We start from the raw sequence: 21,860 nt of genomic DNA on the forward strand, positions 1-21,860 counted from the left end.
GGAGACTAAATGTATTGTAAGAGGTGCAGTTTCTTGTGTCAATAGGTTTTGTATTTCATAATTTAGAAGCTCTCACAGAAATGTTATGAGGGATCGCACAGTCCCCTCTGAGGGCTGACCTTGTTACTGTGCTGCTGGAATTTTTCTGCTTTACAAAGGCACAGAGTGGTGGTGGTGGTGGTGCCTTACCATTTATGATTTTTATTAAGTTCTCCCAACTTTATAACAACATTATAACTAAGAGCTCTGATGACTGCCCTGCCAAAGGTTGCCGACCTGTCCAGGGTGTACTCTGCCTCTCGTCTGATGGGATAGGCTCCAGCAACCAGTGAGACCCTAGTGATGATATGTGTTAAGTGTTAAGTGATAAAGTAAATAAATAAATAAAATAAAATAAAAAGAAAAAGAAAAAGAAAAACTTTTTTCAACCCTTATTTTTAGGGGTGCTCGACATGACTGCTAGTATTTTCCAGCTTCTGGCTGCAGGCACTCTGCTAGTGGGGGAGGGGCCATGTATGGGCTGCATGAGTCTGCAGCATCTCCAGCAGCACAAGGCTGCTCGGGATGCCTGTAAATCTTACTGGGGTTGAAACTAAATAATGTCTCAGCAAACACACCCATATATCATCCAATACCATTAAAAAAAAAAAAAAAAATCAAATATTGGCCCAATATATAAATCTCTCATGTTTTCTTTATATTAAGATACAGTTGAGAGTCAGTAAACATGAATTTGATATGATATATGGTCGCATGCACAGACAAATAGTCTCCCCCTTTGCATTCTTTTACGTGCAACCGTTACAGTGTTGAACGCCGATGATGGGAAGATTAGAGACTGAAAGCGAATTAGCATGTTTGATTACCACGGTACAGGATATGTGTGTGTGGTTGACACATTAATACATGTTTGACAGAACAATTTAGAGGAACTCCCACGCTACTTCATTAATTATTATTAAGTAAAATATAGGCTGTTACACCACTCCTCCTTTCTCCTCTCCTCTCCCTCCTCCGGTCCACACCTCCCCGCTGTTTTTACCCCCCGACCACCACTTTCTTTCCCTGTTTGATTGCACAATCTGTCATAACTACTATTACGTGTCCATCCACCTCTCACTGTGCCGCTCCACATCTCTCTCCCCCATCTCCTGCTCGCCTTAATTAATACTTGCGTGACCTATTTAGTCTCTCTGCATTAATGAAGCAGACTGTTCCGTGGCTGATTTCAATACTCTCACGGTCTCCTCTTCATCCAAGGTGCTCACAGCACTTTACTGTTTTTTGCTATGTTTTTCCGAAACATCCATGTAACTATGGATTGAGGTAGTTATCATCATTTCCATCATCATCATCATCATCATCATCATCACCACCACCATGTGTAAGATGTAATCAGCAAAATCTCAAAATGTATTCCTAAGGGAATAACTTGCCAACAGATGGGTGGTAGAATGAGATTAATGTCTCTTCTTCCGTCGGCCCCAGTGAAAAGCACAGCAGCCGATTTTTTGGACCAACTGCAGCCGATTAAATGCTTCTGTACTAAGTGCAGAGTATGAGGAAATTCTATTAGTCGAGATTGGATGAAATAAAGGCAGGTCAGGTCAGAGGCAGATGAAAATAACTTAATTTTGGATACATTTCCTAAGTGATAAACCTGCAACTGAATAAGACTTCTTCAGATTCAAACTTTAAATGTGAATCAAAGAGTCCGTTCAGAGTCTGTCTGCGGCTGAATGAAACTCTTGTTTTTGAATGTTTTCTTTTTCCTTGAACAAATCATTGGACCCACATTCAGAGTCATTTACAAGACAATGACAAAAAGATTTACAAGAATTATACATATGATTATTTCATGGCAATATTTCCCTTTTCCACCAACTCACAACTTTTCAAATAAGACATCACTGAATCCTTGATTATTATTATTATTGCAAACTTCTGTTTAGCTTTTAGTTCAGGGGCAGCTTTTATAAGAACGGGTTTATATATAGTATGTCTTTAAAACAACTACATTCAAAATGCAAAGTATATACCCACAGTACAATAAGAGCTAATATGCAGCATACCTTAAACTATGAACAATTCAACATTATTTTTATTTTTATTGTTAGTATTTTTTTTGACTTTCCAATTTTCCATTATTTTGCTCTTGTGCTGAAGTTACTGTGTCACAGTGTTTGGCACAGATAACTTAAAACTCTAATTGTCATCTTTTGGAGTGGGAGGGAGAAAAAATAGAAAGAAAAAAAAAGGCAATCTTTCAGTTGTTACAGTCATTAGTCTAGAGCTCAGGTGTCAAACATACGGCCCACGGGCCAAAAAAGGGACGGCCAGAGGTTCTAATCTGGTCTGCAGCATGAATCTGCAAACAGAGAAAATTCCATCAAAGACTGCAATTTTTTGTAATGAAACTGTTCTAATGTATCCACTGTTTTCAGAATCAGAATCAGAATAACATTGTTGATCCCAAGGGATCTAAAAGTATACTAAAAGTATAAACCAGTGTTCACAACAAAGAGCAATGTAGGCAGTAAGAATATGTAGAGTAAGCATGCAATTAGAATAAGAATACACATATATAAAGGAAGTAGAAGTATATAAAGAAGTATATGACAAGAAAGTGTCTCTATCTATCTATTGCACAAGAAGGAATTTATCCAACCACAGAAATGGGCAGGACCGGTTGCAACACCGAGACCCAGGACTAAACAGCAAATTTCGCTCATAATCTTTTAAGAAATTTCAATTTGAGCTTGACAACCCTGGTCTAGAGTATCTTTTAACTATGAAAGGGCAAAATGAGAAAATGACTTCTTGGAATCCTTTCATCAGCACGCGATGCAAACCCGAGCATTCATTTAAAAGAATGCAGCCGTGAGAATATGCCTTTTACACTAACACAAAGGACTGTCGTATGGGTTCCACAGTCTGGGGGAGCTGGGAGACCAAAAAATAAATGAAATGGTTCACGATAACATCAGAGGAGATAGCAGTACAATACTAAAGCTATTTAACTGGGACTCAGGCATATCTCCCTGACCAAATCTGACTCAGGGCCTTTCATATCAAGCTTATGAAATAATGTTTCAGTTGATTTGTTTTAATGGGCAAGGAAGGATTTTGGAGGGAGATAAAACATTGGCTTTGATATTGCTTTGGGCAAAACATAATCGGGGAGTATTTCTCTTTTCTTTTGGCCTTACTTCTAAAACGGACTGTGGAGCATCATAAATCTGTAAAACAATGTAAACAATAGAAGGATAGACACATGTTCTCATGTGTAATCAAAGGCTTATCAATGGCTCATTCTATAAAAAATCATTTTATTGGATTGTCCTCATGTTTATAATGAAAACACAAGGGGCCTTTTACTGTGTGATTCTTTAATTAAGGAATTCCTCAGTGAATTGTTTAAGAACAATAGCTCCAAATGAAAAGGTGCCACAACTCCCTAATTTATTCCACATGAATGGTGAAACTCCAAAACGCTGTGAAGCAAACACTGCGTCTACGGCGCAACTGTGTATGTACCGAAAACCTGCAAAGTTCAACCAGTGAATGGTTTGAGAGACCCTGCTCTTCCCACAGTTTACGCGCCTGCAGGATGACTTCATTTGCAGTGCATGAGCAAATACGTGTCCGCAAACACATGGAGACGCACACGCTTCCATGTGCACACAGAAACATCCTCACACACACAACGCACGCACAAACGGGCACTTCAAATCAACCCCCTCCTGGCGGCTGCCTGATTCTCGCCCTCCCGCTCCCGCGTGGAGGGCTACTCCACTCTTAAACACGTCTCAGATGAATTTTTGATTCCGCCAAGTTCAAAGTGACTTTAATGTTATTTCTGGTGTCGTAATTAAAAATGTCTTCTGACTTTTTTTTTGTGGTCGACTGCGCGCCTGGACGGGGACAGAACATCTAACGATAAGTTAAATAAATAAGCCCGTGCGTAGAAACCGTCCACACCCCAGAGGACGTCTGCAGCTTCTAAAAATGGCCTCTGATAAGCAGAGATAGCAGCGGAGAGTCAGAGAGTGGAAGTGGCTCAGTCCATATGATGTGGATCGCTGGTGCAGAAAATATAACTATTACTTGGCTGTAATGAAATGATAGTTTCGCTGCACTGTGAGCGCAATATCAATTGTAACGTGCATCCCGCTTCCCTCTCTGTGTACACACAGTAAACACTGTTTTGACATGCATGTGAGAGGACCTATTTGTCTTAATGTCAGAGCAGCCTCCCTTAAATCCCCGATGCTGCCTTCTGCTGAAGAGCCGGTCACATCTGAGCCTATAGCTAAAGCTAAAGCCGCTAATCAGGGCCAACGTGCTTCTGTGTGGAAGTCGGCGTTTAACAGCTTACTGACCCTGCTATGATTTATTGAAAAGCTGCACAGCTGCTGTTCTTGTGAAGTCGATGTTACATGTTTTACGAGAAACTAGATTCCGGTTAAGGTGGGTCCGCCCTACGGCCGCACACGCATGTACATTGCAGACTGCATTACTGTAACAGTGACCAACAACCTGAGGGGTTTAACCGTTTTAAATAATGCAGCATTTCCTTGCACCAAGTTAAGATGATGTGTGGCCTGCTCCGCTCGCTGAAGTGCTGGATTACATATGCATCGCAGAGACGAGACAAATGCAGGATGACACGGCTTGCAAGGTGACGAACCTGGCCCTTATCCACTGACGCTGAATGTGAGAGTGTGTGCTCTTTAAGCCACGTGTAGGTTGTCCTAGTTCTTATTATTCTCATATTTAATGTTTTATTCTGCTTTTCTTTTACTGCTTTTTTTATCATTATTATTTTGCTAATAAATGTCACAGTTTTCTCTAACCTTTACCCCTAAATCTTGCAAGTGCTGCCTGTAGATGATCACTGGAACGTTTCTGTGCATCATAAGTTGAAGATATTGTTAACATAGAAAGGTGGCTATATCTCTATTTGTTCTGATGAAGCAAAACAACTAGTTACTGTCAGATAAAAAGGTGTTTATTAATTAAACCAGGATGTCAGGAAATGTAAAAATGACCCTGCCAGCAGTGAGTGGGTGAAGGAGGAGGTGCACTGAAGAATTTTAATAAGATAAAGCTGCATAAAAATATTGGTATGGCTCTTAGTGAGGACACTGAATAAAGTCTTAGCAATCAAACTGCCTCCTAAAGAAGTGCAACTAGCGCAAATGTCCTCACTCCAGTGGTGTAAAACTCAGACTGGTCCTCAGAAAGATAGCTGCACACACACAACACACACACACATCGATGCATGCATGCACACAGTTACTCTTCCCCAGCCTGCGTCTTTTAAGCTCGGTTGGAAAAAGCCTGTCACCAAATTAAAGGAGAAGGACGTGTGCGCGGGGTACTGATGACTGGCTGTGTAGCTGTGCGGGTCACTCTCATTTACAAACAGCCAATGTTCCTCCCTGCCTCCCCACTCCCCCTTCGCTCCGCCATCATTCTCTGAACTAGGTTCAAACAAGTGGTGTAAGTGGGCACCGCACAACAGGAGGCAACGTTTGCAGTAACAACATCAAGGAGCTTCTTACCAGGGGTATACTCTGTTCCCAATTAGGCTTGATGAAGGCATTTGGCTTGTTGGTCCTCTTCATGAGAGGAGAGAAACTATAGATGACATGTGAACCGCCGTGTGTACAGTGGTGTCAGCATAAAGGTCGTCCTGGCGGGAAAAGCATGGGCACACGGCTCCTTCTAACATGAAAGTCGGAAAAACGAGGATTTGTTTTTTGTATTTTTTCTCAGATAAAACACAGTGTGGTTTTCTAGAGTAGTTATCTGCTCAGATGAATTGGGTTGTAAGCTTTTGAGTGTCTCTTTAAAAGAGACTCACACAGCCTTAGTCACCGCACCCCATCCCTCTTTTCTGGAAGAAAGTGCAACCTGGTTCACTCGTCACTTTGAGTCAAAAGTCAAAGATAAAGTCAGAAGTGTAAAGTTGTAGAGAGTCGGGAAGATTAGTCTGTACTGCCGTGTTATAGGTGTTCACAGAGGTCACCGTTTCCACTTGTAGTTTTTTTTTTTTTTTGAAAAATGTTCAAATGGCTTGATAGCAGATAGCAGCATTCGTACAAAACCATAGACGGCAGCCGGTTAGTCTCTCAGATTTTCCTTTCACATTCGGTCCATCATACAAGCAGCATTAGAATCTTAGAATAGTGATGATAACGGACAATTCTGAAAGCTTTATGGATTTGAAATACAACTCTATGCCCATTTTCACGTCTCAGGAAATCCAACTGTGGGCACATGTACTTCTTCGTAATCTTCTAATGTCTGTGATGTCTTCTCAATCCATCCTAAAAAGGTTTAAAGGTTAAACTACATTTACAACATTATTTTAAACAGTCCTACTTCTGCACAAAGCCTTTCGCACAAGATCCACGATAACAATGTGGCAGTGACAGAAGGAATGGAGAAGGCGTGGAGAAGTTGTATATTTGATGGACAGGTGATATTTGATAAGGAGCTGAGATGCCAACTGTACTTTTGTAACCAGAGATAGATGGAGGCCTGCGTAGATGACCCCAGGTCGCCTTATCAAACCTGCAGGAAATAAAGTTTAATTGGTTGGATCCCTCCTGGTTCCCTTCAACCGTTTGAAGCTTTTAATGTTCCTTGTTGTATTCTGCAATCTTTCACAGCCACATTTTTAGTCCCTGCTTTGATGATGTTATTTCCCTCGCTAGAGTTTTTTTCTTTTTTCTTTTCTATGCATAATTGCAGAAGCTATGAATCAAATTTATCTGAAATAGTATAGAATTAAGTACAGGCTGTAATGCAGCTGTATAAGCTTGTGTGGCCATTATGCACCGAGCAAAATACATTCAAGTCCATTAGCTGACGACCACACAGCAGAGCCTTCGTGCATTAAAGCAAGAACACTTTTACAGACCTGGTTGTAGCAGGCTGCTTCTGGACAAATGGCCTATGTCTGAGTACAGAACACTTTGCAAAGAGGCTTTGGAGCTGTGTGCAGCCTTAGCCTTGCATCCAGAAAGTTCCAGTCTCTTATTTAAATAATAATAATAATAAAAAATAATAAAGTTGCTGGAAAATGTAGGCGCATGAACGTATTTGCAGTCTCACCAACAATGGATTGTTACTAGAAGGACAAATTTTAGAGTATCAAGGCTCAGCCAAACTTCAGTGTCTACACTTGACTGACACAAAAATAACTGTCTTTGCTCCTTTATGCTCTAATTCCCTTCGTACATAAGCACCAGCTGTAGACCTTCAAGCTCCGTTGCTCAATTCAGTGTAGCACCCCTCAGCCATTTCTACACATTTCTACAGATGTATCTTGACTTATAACTACAACTGGTTCAAGCTGAAACATGTTTCATCCTCCTGATGTAGGTGAAATCTGTTACAGATTCACACGTTGTTCCTCACAGCAGCTTTCAGTCCTCTCTAGTGCGCCAGCAACTACAGCATCTGGGTGCATCCCAGTTGTGCACGATTGTGCAACGTTTTTGTCTTTTCTTATTTTGCCATAATTAACTTAATAGATGAAAAGCTAAAAGTAAACTGAAAGAAACTGATGTGAGACAACAAGAAGGATGCATACAGGCCTAGAACACTGTGGCTCCCAGGTGCCTCGGAGATGCCACAGCGCCTTAGAACATCCCTTATTATGCACTTGCCATGAACCGTCGTCGTCATTTGAAACTGGGCCGCACCTGTGCGCTTTAGCTATCATTAGCAGCAGCTCTTATTCATCACTTCAGCACCACGGACAGTGCACATTACACAAAGTACACCACTCGACGAGAGTGGAAGTGCTTGAGCCGTAGCTCGTTTGATGAGGGCCATCCATTCATTATCCACAGCAACACACGATGAAACAAAACAAAGCAAATATAATCCTGAGCAAAACTATTTTGCTCAAAGCAACATTTCTTTGGAATTTCTGTGTAATCTAAAACATCTCTAAGGCATTTCTTCAAACCAATACAATGCATCACCTTTACAAGAGGAAACACCGCCGTGGGTATATTTATCTGCACCAGGGGAACTTCTATGAACTGAATGGAAAGGATTGTGCTGGGAATATTAAAATTAGACTGTATCCTTGTATTATAGTAGAGAAAGACAAACGCTGGAACCCAGTGCAAGCCCAGTTACACACAGTTCTGAAACAGCTGTCTGAACAAAGCTCCATCATTTTATAAGGACACAGTTAGTTGCAGTCAGTTAAACCTAAATGAACATCAGCTGGTGAACAAAGGAAGGAACTCCAACTTACAACTCTCTATCTCAAGTGTGCAGTTTTGCTCATCCAGTGGATACCGCCTTAGGTCCATCATACAAGCAGCAGTGGTTGTGATCCTGAAAAGAAACAAACATATATTGACTTCACTGGAAAAAACAAAAAACAAATTTGAAGACGGTGAACAGCAACAAGATGTGGACAAAGGTAACAACGATTAAGATGCTGTTTGTCATCAGCAGCTAAAGTCAAGCCCTTAAATAATTTAAAGCTAATTTACACGTTGATGGAAACAAATGTGAGGTTTATTTTCTGGCAGCAAAGTGTCTCAGTTTGCTCTCACTATGGATAACAAAACAAGACGTAAAATACAGGTAAACACTGGTAGATGCTTTGGAGTTGCTGGGCCGGGTAGTGGGAACTTCACTGGGGATTACAAGACCAGAGCACATCCTCATGTCCCAGTTTTAGCAATGTTTGGATAATCCTGTGGGTCCTCTGCTAGGCCCCACCTGAGACGTGAGCCACTGCAGGGATCAAACTCCGTGGGACAGCAGTGACAGCACAACAACTGCAAGTCGCGTCAGGAAACACTTTCAAGTCAACATTACTCCTTGCATTAGATTTAATCACACCCACACAAGAGACAAACCTTTTTTTATACTGGAGGATTATTATTTTTGAAATTTGTTACCTTTATTAGTAGTTAAAATAAACCTGCCAAATAACATAAATGAGATGACTTATGTAACGTCTCTTATGCTTCGTCTCTCCAGCGTCACACAGATTAATTTAAGTGTATGATTTCTGGCACAGTTTTCTGTCCTTTCCCTCTCCAGATCTGAGTGACAGCGCTCTCCTTTGTGAGTGTTCAACGTAAATGAACAAGAATAAAACAGATTGTGGGAGGCTTGTTTTTTTTGTTATTGTTGTTGTTGTTTTTTATGTTTTCCTCCATTTTAGAATCAAAGCCCTTTTCATACTGTTTTGAAGTCCTTAACCACCGGAGTGCCACTTGAGAGTTGAGCGTTTACGGGACGTTGGCACGGGTCCACAAGAAGACGGGAGAATGCACGACCTGAGTTATTGCAAGGCATCGATTTTTAGGCTAATGAAATGTATCTCCAAGCAGCAGTGAAGTTAAATAACTTTCTGAGACAATATTATGTATCATACCCATAAATAAGCCTGACGTTGTTCCTTGAACACTGCGCAGCTGAAGGGAGGTTGTTTTATTGAGTACGACATAAGACTGATGGAAAAGGCCCTTAACACTTTTTCATACCGCGTCTCATATAAACACTCTTTATTACCAGACGTTTCACTTAAGAAAGTAATTTAAATGACAAATCATATTAACTTGTAACAGGCTGAAATGGGACCCAGCTTCCTCTTAAGGTGTCACAAATCAACACCGCCCCAGCGCCGCAGCACGGTGAGGAGAAAATGATCGATACGGCCGTAAATTTATTGTTCATTTCGGGCGAGATCGCGCGGACGCACACAAGAGCTCCGAGGCAGGGGAGCGTAAAGCTGACCTTCAGGGCTTAACTTTTCCCTCTAGGAGAAGCCAGTCCTGACACAAAGTCGCGTCTTCTGCTTTACCGCTCATATCGTATTTTGCTTATGCGTGTCGGCGCGAGAGCGTTTAGCCGTCCAGTCATCTATGAAAACAAACAGACAGGGATGGATTATAAGGGATAATAACGGCAGCCGACCACCAGTCAATAGAGGGTGGTTATGTTGTCCATCAGACTTTGTGAAGTGAACATAAGGATGAGGCTGTGAGTAATAGGCTGCCATTCTTTCCCTGGCTCTGGTCTTGTGTGGGAACTTGACTCCCACTGAGAGAGTTGCCACAGAGCAGCACAGCATGGTGGGTAATCGTCTAGGCACACCTGACAACACAGATAAATTTGTGCCAGAGGAGAAGCTCATCTTGAGTCCAATCCTGTGCGTTACACAGCAGAGATAATCACCCTTCTGTGTCTCTGTGCCTCTCCCTCGTTTGCTCTCTACCGTCTTTGTTCTCTTCTTCCACTATTCCATCATCTGAACAGCCTCCGCGGTGCCAGTGTTTGTAATCACGAGCCGCACATTTCTAAAAAGTCCGAGCCAAAATGTGTGGAATTCACGCCGGACGACGATGCAAAACACTTCGCGTGGAGTAAAGATTTTGAAATGACGATGCAGAAACGCTTCGCCATTTTCACAAAAGCTCTTGTTGGAGCTTGTCCCGGCGTCTGTGTCTGAGCAAGAAAGCTCTCAGCAGGCAACATATGGCGGAACCACGCCTATCTGACTCCAAACAGGCTTCGGGGTAAAACCGAGGTAAGGCTGAGGTCAGACCAAAAACGAGGGGGAAAGGGACACCTGCGTTCGTGCTTTTATTGAATAAACTGTTGGGTAGAAGCACCGGGACACGGTCTCCTCCAGTGTCCTACAAAGAGCAGAGACTGCATCTTGTGCTGACGCCAGACAACTCCACTTTGAATTCTGGACACAGCGCAGCAGCATCTTTTCTATAATAATTTGCTTCGCCATATTCTACTTGGCACACAGTCTATAGAGTAAGTATTACAGTAAATGCTATCTATTTAAACTATAACATTTAAAAGAAGTGACTTAAGAACAGAATTGGCGTAGATCCTAAGTAGATAAGTTTTATATATATATTCACAATTGAATGTTCTGCTGGGAAACTTTTGGACCTGGAATTCATTTGTGTGGATGTTACTTAGACACGTAGCACCCACCTACACCAGACCAGACCAGGCACCCCCACCCCATAGCACCCCGTGACACTTCACACAAAAACAGTTTAGAACAGCACAAGGTGTTGACCTGGCCTCCAGAGTCCCTAGATCCCAAACTGATCAAGCATCTGTGGGATTCAGAGGCTCCTCGCCTCAAAGGTCTCACACTAACATCCTGGTGCCAGACACCACACGACCCCCTCAGAAAGTCCATGTCCATTCTCTGATGAGTCACAACTGTTTTGGAGGCACAAGGGAGACCTACACAATATTAGGAAGGTGGTCATAATGTTATGTCTGGTTGGTGCACATTGTTTTCACAAATTACAGTGGCTCAATTTGAGCCCTTTTTTAAGCTAAATGAATATTGTATAAGCCACTTTCTAATGTCAAATGCCTACTGGTGAAATTATTAAGTCCATGCACTTGCAGCATTATGAACTCGGTGTCTACTTTCCTTCATCTACCAATAGACACTTTGCTGAGTGTTCATCAGTCTCTGTGCAGTTCCTTTCTCTTTTATCCTATCTGTCACTTCTATAGATATTTCCATGATCATTTTGAGTTCTGTAATTACCGTTCGTTTCCAAAAAATCTGGATGAGTGCTGCTGGAACTGCTTCGCACTGTACGCTGCAAAATCTATATTTGATGTCTTGAATAAAATGTTGGAAAGTTTACAGTGTTTGGCCACTCAGACTTTCAAAAGGACAGATAATTTATATTTCTTTTATGCTTTGCTGGCAGTCACATAATGTAATCTGTCCACACAAAGCATATCCTCAGCGTCTCTGTACAAACAGTCACTTCGTTTCCCTTCAAACAAACTTTTTCTTTTCTCTGTCTTAATATTTTTTTTTTACTGACAAATAACCATTTCTGTTGTTTACTGTGGGTATAATTCCAAACAGTGGGTGGGCAGCGAGGCTAAGGAGACGATGAGAGAGGAGTGAAGAGAGCATTTGAGGACAGAGAATGTCAGGTGAGACGGTGAGGGGGATATCGTAACAGAGCCTTTTAATACCAATAAAGAAGTTCAAAGGGAAGAGTTCCAGCATTAACATGCTGTTTCATATTACACACCTCAGGGATTTCCACCCTGCAGCGTGTGACAGTAATGTTGTTTGAGTCTAAGAGGTTTAGATGGATTCTCCTTTTCTTTCCCCCTTGTCCTCTGTCTTTGTCAGCATTTATTTCTCCCTGACGGATTTGCTGCCGGTGGTGACGCTTCGTGGCTTCCAAGTGTTTAACCAAGGAGTAAATTGCCGGTTACTTTCTGGCAACTTTCTGATCTCTGTGTCAAGACGGAGCCATCGGTGTAGAACTCGGAGCGGGAGCCCCTGGCGGAGTTTTTGAAACGGCTGTTCTGGAAAGGTAAAGGTTATTCATGGCTGTGGCGGGTAATGAGTGTGCATTTGTGATTGCTGCTGCTTCCACTCTGTGGACGTGTGTCCCCGGGTGTCTGATTGTGTTTGCAGCTGTCTGGCTCTCCATTTACCCTCACATGCTTTCTGACTTGTCACATCCGTTAAATGATGCACGGATGAGATTCTCCGCTCAGTCTTTGTGTAGTTCACGGTTGCCTGGCTACCGGCCGAAAACACTGCCAGCCGCTCCGGCCGAGCTCCATATGTTGCGTCACCTGCAGTGACCCCCCCCCCCTCCTTATTTAGCGGACCGCTCAAACATTTTCTCCCTGGATGGATAAACCTTGTGAGGTCAAACCAGGAGTCGCTGGGATTTGGGCTCAGAAAATGAGAAAACTGAAAATCTAACAACTAATTAACTAATTAAGAGTAACGTAATTATACTTTCTCAGTCGGGGGAGCCGTGCCTCAGTAGGTATCATTGTGATTGTGAAATGCTTTGTGTACAAGTTTTTCTTGTTCTAATGCAGTAAATAATTTAATTCATTGTTATTTGTCTTGTTATGAAAAATTAAATAATGCTTTACTGTAGAGCAGCAAATGGGAACATGTAAAATATGTACTGCAGTATTATAATTAGACATTTATATGCAGCTACATAGTTTTCCTAATAAGATTTAATTGTAAGTGTGCATGCACGTGTCCTTCAGTTGTTTAGTAGTTAAACTTATTTATGCAGATGACCGAGGTAAATGTTTGTAGATGGTTCAGACTCAGTACGACTGTGTTTGTGACATGCAAAATAAAATGTAAGTTAATGTTTCCCACCGAAAACTGATCGGTGCGGCGGGTTCTGAACCTTTGAACCTTCAGCCCTAGCTAAAGTGTCAGTGGAGGTGGGAGAATCTGGGAGTCTGAAGTCTGGTTTCCCCATCAGTCAGTGAACGTGACGTCCTGGTCAACAGAGTGAAACTCGAGCTGCTAAGCAGCCACAGTGTGGGAGTTTCAGTGGTGATGAACCAGCTGCTGGAAGAAAGGAGCAGGTGGGTGGGTGGAAAATATGTGTGCGTGGCTTTTAAGGCATGTTTTGACTTTGTGATGGGGCGCTTTTAACTAAAATGAGATGCTATTTTGTACCGTTCTGCTGCATGGTAAAGGGAAATACTCCACTCCAGTTCGCTTATTTGACAACACCAGACAGTTTAGATCTATAGTTACTTTGCACATTTGAATTTTTCTTAGAAGAATGAAGTAGAATGGAGAAAAGGGTGACATGAAGGCTACCTGAACACCAGACTGATTAGTGAAGTCTGAACAGCCATTACTACTAGAATACTTCAAAAGATGCATTACTAATATTTTTTAATCTATTTCCCATGCTTCAGTAAATACCGAATGCACAACCTGCATTTTGGAACAATAATTGTGTAAGAACCATTTCTGTACTCACAAAGGAGAGCTGAATACTTCACTCCCACTGCATTGCTCTACGTGTTTTCACCCAGGAACCCACAATGTGCTCGGTGCCGGAGATCCATTATTTGATATTTAAGATAATGACAGCATTCAGGGAGCACTCATCCCCCACAGCCAGCTGCTTCCCACCCACAGCCTCCTGTGAAAACATAGGGAGTAGGCTGCTCATAGAAATTCACTGCCGTTTATTGTTAAAAGGCAAAATGTCTGCCATTCATTGGGAATGCTTAGTTAATCACTGGTTAATACATTCAGTCATCACTTGCTTAATTTCTCTTCTTAATTGTTAAAAAAAGAAATGCAGTCTCATTGCCGTGTCCCTGTGCAAACTAATCTTCAGCTCAACTCATAACGATATCCAGGCCTTTTATTGTTTACCATTTCATTTTGTACTGTTGTGTCTTGCTTCTTTACCCCTCTAAACAACTAAAACAATGATGGGCATGCTCTTGAAGACTAATGCGAGGGTGTTTTATAAGTTGTACGTCATGTGGGGAAAACAACTTCAGGGTGAACGTGTGTGCACAGATGTGAAAAATGAAATCTGTGATGGGATCTATTGGCAGCATAGTGCATATGAATGTGCTTTCTATTTAAAGCTTTTACTGTTATCAGCACAATTGAATATTGAATCCAATTACTGTTGTTATTATCAATTCCATAGCCACCAGGCATGTCTGTGATAGGAGCAGAAGAAGAGACTTGAGGGACATGTCAACATTATTATTATTATTATTATTAATAATAAATAACTCCTAATAAATCATTCTGAGATACTTTTGTATTAATCTTGTACACCAGGGGTCTTCAACCCCCAAAACTGATACAGATATTAAGCAGGGACCCCCTACCTACTATGTGTGTTCTATATTAAACTAGTGCTATTTATAAATATACATAGTAATTATAATTTTGCATTCAGTATTAAGCTATTTAAATAATGCACTAGTTCAAGTATATATATATATATTTCAAACATGTGCAACATACATACATAGATACATATATACATAGGACTTTGTCTGGGGAATGAAAAGGCTCTCTTCAAATTTGTGGGGGATTTGAGGGGGATTAAAATTAAAAAACATAGTTTGACAGCCTAAAATCGTAAGTTTTGAAAGTCTGCATCATGCTGTAAGTATTACTTTATATCAGAGTTTTCTTTCTTGCCTTTAGTTTCTCGACATTTACCGTTTTTCAAAGTTGTTCCCACGTTCTCGGTGTATTATTTTTAATGGCGTGATCTCAATCCCGTGGTTATGAGCTGTTAATATTTCTTGATGAAAAACAAATCTGCTCAGCACTTCTGCCCAGAATTCCATCTGGTCGCGTGGCCCTCTCGTCGGGATGTCATGTTCATCAAGATGCGCTTCCAACACATACCCACAGATTTTTATTTTTATTTGTGGATTTTGCATTTGACGAGGCGCTGTTAGGCCTCTAAACCCATGACGGAGCCAGGGTGGCTATTTCCACCAGCCTGCGTCGAATGTTCAAAATGATAGCTTAATCTATATATTTCATAAATGTCAAAATCTCATTATATATATAGACATACATACATATTCATAATCTACAGCCAAGAACAGCAATAATCATTTAGATGAACTGTTATAATTGCTTGTTGATTTTCTTCCATAATGACTTCTACAATGGAACCAACTGTCAACTCATGGATCATTAAGGTTTCATGCAGTCTTATCTAATTGATTGGCGTAATAAATTAAATAACTGCATCATTTTTATTAGGCTTTAAGGGGACAGTAATACGCTGTATCTGCATGTGCTCCACGGCTTTATGATCCCATGACCCAATTGAGGATTTGCAAAAATCTGTTCATCCTACTTACATGATATTGAGTGTCAAGGGTGATGGATTTCTTCCTCCAGTTTCAGTCTAATCCCACTTCAGCCAGAGTAATATTTGCGCTGACTTTGCGTCGTAAGTTCCGCTGCGCGCGGGGAAACTTTAAACCCATATTCCAAGTGATTAGGGATTTTTCATTTGCATATTGGATTCGGTGGAATGGTTGAAACCGTAGGCCGGTCATCCATACTGACGCAAGAAGGATTTGTACTGCTTTCGATCGTTCGAGTTTGTCCGCTTTTGATGTTCGAGGCGAGGACGACGTTGGCTCTGAGGCAAAGTGAGGAGAACTTTAACACAACGATTCAGGCAGCGTTAACATAGATACAGTGATTTTTGTTGATGTTGTTGTTTTTACTTCCCACACTATTGTAAATCTATTGAAGAACTATATTATAACCTCTGTACTATCTAGCATAACATTATGACCACCTTCCTAATATTGTGTAGGTCTCCCTTGTTGCCTACAAAGCAGTTGCGACTCATCAGAGAATGGACATGGGTCTTCTGACGGTGTCCTGTGGTGTTGGGTAGTTTGAGGGTAGGGGGTCTCCATGGATCGTCTCATAGATATTTGATCAGTTTGGGATCTAGTGAACTCGGAGGCCAGGTCAACACCATGCGTTGGTAAGCGTAGAGTAAAGGATTGTATGTTTGTAGGTTTAAGCTTCATTCGCCTCCAGGGCGTCGGTCGGGACACAATAACAGGAAACTGTAATTCAGTTCAGGCAGTTTACTGAACCGATGCAGGCACAGGTGAGTCACAGGGATGGCACTGGATGGAATGATAATAAACTGTGCAAGCACTGAGTAGGTGTGTGTGGTTAGTCAACAATGACACACACTACAGTAATGCACAACGAAGAACTTCAGGGGAAAGAAAGAAGTGAACTTGATGGGAGGTCACATCTCCGTCTCTACTACAATGACCAGAACACCTTTTGGTACAGGTACCATTACTCAGCGGTAACACAAATAACAAGCAATAATAATTAACTTTGTGGGTTTTTTTTTTTGAGATGTTCCTTGAGTTGTGTCCGGTCTGGTCTAGGTGAAATGAATGCCAGGGCCAAAAGTTTCCCAGCAGAACACTGAAGATTGTCACAAAATGTTATTTACTTCTCCTGTCTTTGTGTTAAAATGCTGTTTTTCTCCTTTCTTTAATTTTACAAAGTGTAAGGCTTTTGCTCTTCCTCCATAAAAAATCAAATGATTCACTCCAGGGCTAAGAAGTCCTTGGCTTTCCCTCAGGAATTTCCTGCAGCACCTTTCTGTCCCCAGTACTTATTTCTTCGTCTCTTCCCTTTCCCAGGAATGACAGTGATTGCTCCTCCTTCCCTGTCCCTCGGCCATCTACCAATTATCGTCCCCTTAATTGTCATTCGAGTGTAACACGGTGACACCAGGTGCAATAAACCTGAGCAAATGATAACATGCTGAACACCGGGTTAGTGTTCAGCTGGGTTAGCAATGAAGACGGACAGCACTGATGAAGAAGTCCGACGAGAACAATCACAGCGAGATTTCTTTCCAACCCTCCCGTTCTCTCCGTGTCTCTCAGCCTCTCGGCCTCTCTATTTAATTTCACTCTCCCGCAGCAGTGCCAGTTCGCAGCCGTGATGGCCATTAAGATGTTATGATTTTCAATAACTTTTTATGACTTTGGGCATCAGAGGCCTATTTGCGAAATGAACTGACGAGGCATCGGCGAGGAATGAGAAGTGCGCTGTCATCATGTTAACTCTGAGAGGTTACAACTCTGTGGAATGGCTCAATCAGTTTATATGGTGCAATGGGGTGGGTGTGGGTGGGGGGGGGGGGTTGGCATCTGGGAAACAGCTGGGGCATGTCATATTAACATATAAAATTAGGGAAAACAAACAAAAATAATAATAATAGAAGAAAAACTCATCTTGTGGAAATAGTTGTACATCAAATAAAGCGGGATTCCCCAAAGAATTATTACAAAGATCAAACTTGTGATTTTCTTTTCTTATTTCTTTATTTTCACTATTGTTCTCCAGTGCTGTGGCCTTAAAGTACTAAAATAAATACTAAAAGACTTCATCCATCACAGTTGAAAAACAAATGCCCCCATATGCTCTTAATCGTTCTTTATTAAGAAGCATGAGTTCTTTAGTAAGATGGATGGATAATTTTGTCATCTGACTGTATTATATTGAAATTCATTTTCCTGTTGAAAAGCCATTTCACCCCCAGCCACCGGAGGGCAGTGCACACACAAGCATTTGATTGACACGGATCCCATGATCCAAGCGACATCATGGGAATGGTGAGGAAGAGTGAGCTAAAACTTTGTGCTGCCGAGCCGAGGACAGAAGGTGTTTTGTTCTACTAAGGAGCAAGAACCACACCAGCATCCAGACAAACCAAAATGACGTTTGCAGGAAAGTTTTCTAAGTGGCTTAATGTGCTGCAGCTGACTGCTGCTAATTAGCCTGCAAACTTACATTAGCGGCGCCCATCCCTGGCGGATGTTAAAACAAACAGAGAAGTAATTTCATTTTAGCTGAACTGGAAGGCTTTACACCTGCGTCTGTGCGTTGTTTGTGTGCTTCTGCCGGCGACGTGAGGTGTGCGGACAAGCTGCAAAAGAGTCGCATTTTGTGTTCTGTGAGGCCTTTTGCTTGGTGATGTGCACTTGTCCCGTAAATGAGGGCACAAGTAGGTCATCAACGTTGTAATTTTCCCTCAGGGGCGATATTGCACCTCACATCAGTAGTTTTCTTCATCTGGCTCTAATGAGCTAATTACCAACTTGGTCCAATGCAGCAATCGTTGACTCATTGTTACATTAGAGCTTTTTTTTTTTTGTTTCCTCTCAGGTCATTTGTGCCATCTTAAAAATGAGAAGCGCGCTGATGCTGGATGAGGACGAGAACCGCTTGACATCACGAGGTGGAAAATAATGCGGTTTTTGTGCGGCTCGACGTGTCGCTCCCTTGCACCGCGCTTGTGTTCGCCCAGATAACAATTTACAGCTTCTCGTGGAGTTGTCAAACGTGTTATTTTAAGAGAGAAAAAACTCTCACCTCAGGCCGTACAGCACGGTGCCGTCTGGGTGCAGGCGGATCATTCTATTTTTCACCGTGACACCGTGCACGAACGATTTCTTGTCGTTGAGGAAGTACGTGTCGGGGACCCAGAGCTGATCCGCCACCCGGTTATCTAAGGTCAGGTTGAGGGGGATCTCGGAGTAGGACAGGCGCTTGTCTCGCCAGGCCTGCTGGAAGTACATTGTCAACGTGTAGTCCTGTAAGTGCACAAGGAGGGGGCATGGGAGGACAGAGACCGAGGGGAAGGATGAGGACAAGGTGGGGAGGAAAGGGAAAACAGAAAAGACATGGTTACTCCTCTGTAATACTTTTCCCCTGCAAGTTCTCAGATTAGATCCGACCGGGCTTCAATATTGGATGAAGTTCACTTTGAAGCAAATGGAACAGTAGCAGTACAGGCAAAAAAATAAAAAATAAAAAAAATAAAAACTGAACTCTTCCTACAAAGCAATGGGGAATTCCTTCTGTTCATAGGAACATGAACTCAAAACAGACAGTGTGAAAGAGTGTGTATATGTCAGGGAGGGGAAGACAGACAGAGAGGCAGATGGTTCAGTTTTCATCTGTGTGTGTGAGTCAGTTTTGATCTGATCCATACAGTGTGTATATACGGCCGAGGGGTGCATATGTGCACGGCCTTTTTCGGTTGGTTTGACACAAATGCTTGAGTTTTCTTATCTTTTTTTTCTGTGCGAGTGACATGCTTAGACAGAGGGAGAACGAGCAGACAAACGAAAATAACCTCAGAGCAACGTCAAAAATCTGTTTTTACAGAGTACCTCCTATATGCTCTATTTGCTCTGACAGCAGCTGTCTTTCCGGGATTAAGAGTTGTTTGGAACGGGCTCGCTAATTCGCGCTCGCGTAGCATATTCACCCATTTTCTTGCATTTGTTCTTCCCAGAACTACCAGACCATCCTCTCACATCGCATCAAGCTGCACGCAGACAGCACGTAGCCTTAGAGGTAAATCCTCACACGGCAGAGTCAGGCATCAACGTGTTTTGTTTTTTTTCTGCTATGAACTCAATGACATTTGAGAGATTTTTTTTTTTTTAAATTTATTATAGACATGGGCAGGAAAAAGCAGCTCATTCATCACTGAAATGAGACAAGCTATTAGGACAAGTAAATGCACTGCGTGAACCTTCTGAAGGCTGATTTGTGTTTTATTCATTTATCGTCTCGGTTTCACATGCGACGTTGCAAAACACACCCGCTCAGAGATGCGACCGACGCAAAAGAAAATGTATGCAGTTAGCCGATCAACAGTTGGAGCGATTCTTTGCCAACGGCTGCATCAAAACCTATGCAACCTGTATAAATGTTTTAACTGGAATTCCGACTGTGATTACTCGGATCATACACGCGGGGATCCACTTTCTATGGCGGCAGATGCACACGCCAAAAAACCTGACCTAGCGGGTTAAAAATTCATAAACAAATACAACTTTGATAACTTGCACTAAATTTCCCTGACAGTAAATCTAGGCCACGTTAAAAACAGTCAAGCCAGCAGTCAGATGCTCATGTGCCTCAATGAAGAAGTCAACCAATCATCCGTGGGAAACTAAGTTTAAAAAAAAAAAAAAAAAAAAAAACTTGCTGTCTCAGGGAACTTTTTGTCAAGACTTGCACATCCACTTCCTGGCAAAGAGGCTGAACATGCATTTTTGAATATGCCCGTTGGCTACAGATCTGACATCCCACGGCACCCTGGGAACTGAAGACTTGGTTATTGACTGGATGGAGTGGGGGAAGTGGGAGCAGCTTTTCCTCTCTCAGGTCCGTGTTTGACTTAAATAGGTTTTGTCGCGTTGCTGTTGTTTGTGACTTAGTTGTGACGCCGACGACCACGGCTCTGACGAGTGAGGGACGTGAACAGTAAAGCGGCAATCCCACTGCTGAGCGCTGTAATTGGACTTAGAATAGGAACAGAATGATTTGAATAAATTCCGCATCGATCACAGGATAGGACTGTAGATATTTTCATTTTGACAATCCAAAGGAAACACTGAAATGCCTCGTTTTAAACGGTTTCTGGAGAACCATTTGAAGTGATGCGGAGAGACAACATAATGAAATGTTGGAAGACACGAGGCGGTAGGATCTCGCGTTAAAAAATGCATGGAAAAGTCTGAACAGGCTCGCAGGCAATGGTTTATTTTTCACACTGTAGAGGGCTGATGTTCGGGTAGCCTCAGCCCTGCATGTGCCGCCTTCCAAACACTTCCATCCCTGGTCGGTGGTTATGTAACAGCTCTTTGTAGCACACTGTGCACCACAGCACGTGTGGATGAAGAAAAGCTCGTTGCCATGTCGTCCTCCTGAAGTATCCTCTCTGTGAACGCGCAAATTGAATTCAGTTGAATTCATAAACTCAACAGTGCAAATTGTCTCGAGATGCTTAACAGAACCCAGAGCAAGTGCCAGAAGAAACCAGCTCATGTCGGGCTTCCCATCTGCTAGTGGTAGAGACGGAAAAAGAATGAGAGAGAATAAGAGGAGATATGGAGAAAAGAGAAGGGAGGGATCGCTGTGAGGTGTGAAACGGCAGGGATGCTTATCTACCGCTCCTCCGTGGACACGCACACTCGCAGCACCTCTTCCTGTCATGTCAGAACGCTAAAAATGACATCCGCATTCTCTCCTTTCTTTGCCTTGCCTGTGTGTGCTTTTTGTACATTTGGATGTACACAGCACTTTGAACTCGAGGGATTACAGTTTGGGATAAACAGGGAAACAAAAAAAAAAAAAGTGTTTCCCCTAGAACGACTGAATATTCCCAGTTTTTTCATCGCTGTAGAATCCTGTGCAATATGTAACAGCAAGAGATAGTAGAGTCGTGATGTTGTGTCGTTACATCACTTGCAGCCTTTCATGATGCTTTTTACATCATTAGTAAAAGCTATTGGCCATTCTGGCATCTGCCGCCACCACTATTTGAACCTGAAGCAGTAAGTAGCTGGGAAAAGTTAGACCACAAAAAGACATTCACAGTGGAGACAGAAGAGCGTTAAGTGACATGGGGCGTAGATATTAAGCTGAGCGAATGTTGCTCTTGTCATCC

At 42.2% G+C, this 21,860-nt stretch overlaps 1 protein-coding gene across 1 annotated transcript in view; it reads right to left on the reverse strand.

The window, feature by feature from the left end:
- Positions 1–21,860, reverse strand: part of LOC125021726 (gamma-aminobutyric acid receptor subunit beta-2) — a 56,169-nt gene that overhangs the window by 13,548 nt on the left and 20,761 nt on the right. Inside the window, exons 4-5 of the mRNA XM_047607879.1 lie at positions 18,767–18,987; positions 8,285–8,367 (exon numbers count right to left, since the gene is read on the reverse strand). Of these exons, the coding sequence (XP_047463835.1) occupies positions 8,285–8,367; positions 18,767–18,987 (304 nt within the window). The remainder of the gene's footprint in view (positions 1–8,284; positions 8,368–18,766; positions 18,988–21,860) is intronic.

The sequence above is a fragment of the Mugil cephalus genome, chromosome 15 (assembly GCF_022458985.1).
Source record: "Mugil cephalus isolate CIBA_MC_2020 chromosome 15, CIBA_Mcephalus_1.1, whole genome shotgun sequence".
NCBI lineage: Eukaryota > Metazoa > Chordata > Actinopteri > Mugiliformes > Mugilidae > Mugil > Mugil cephalus.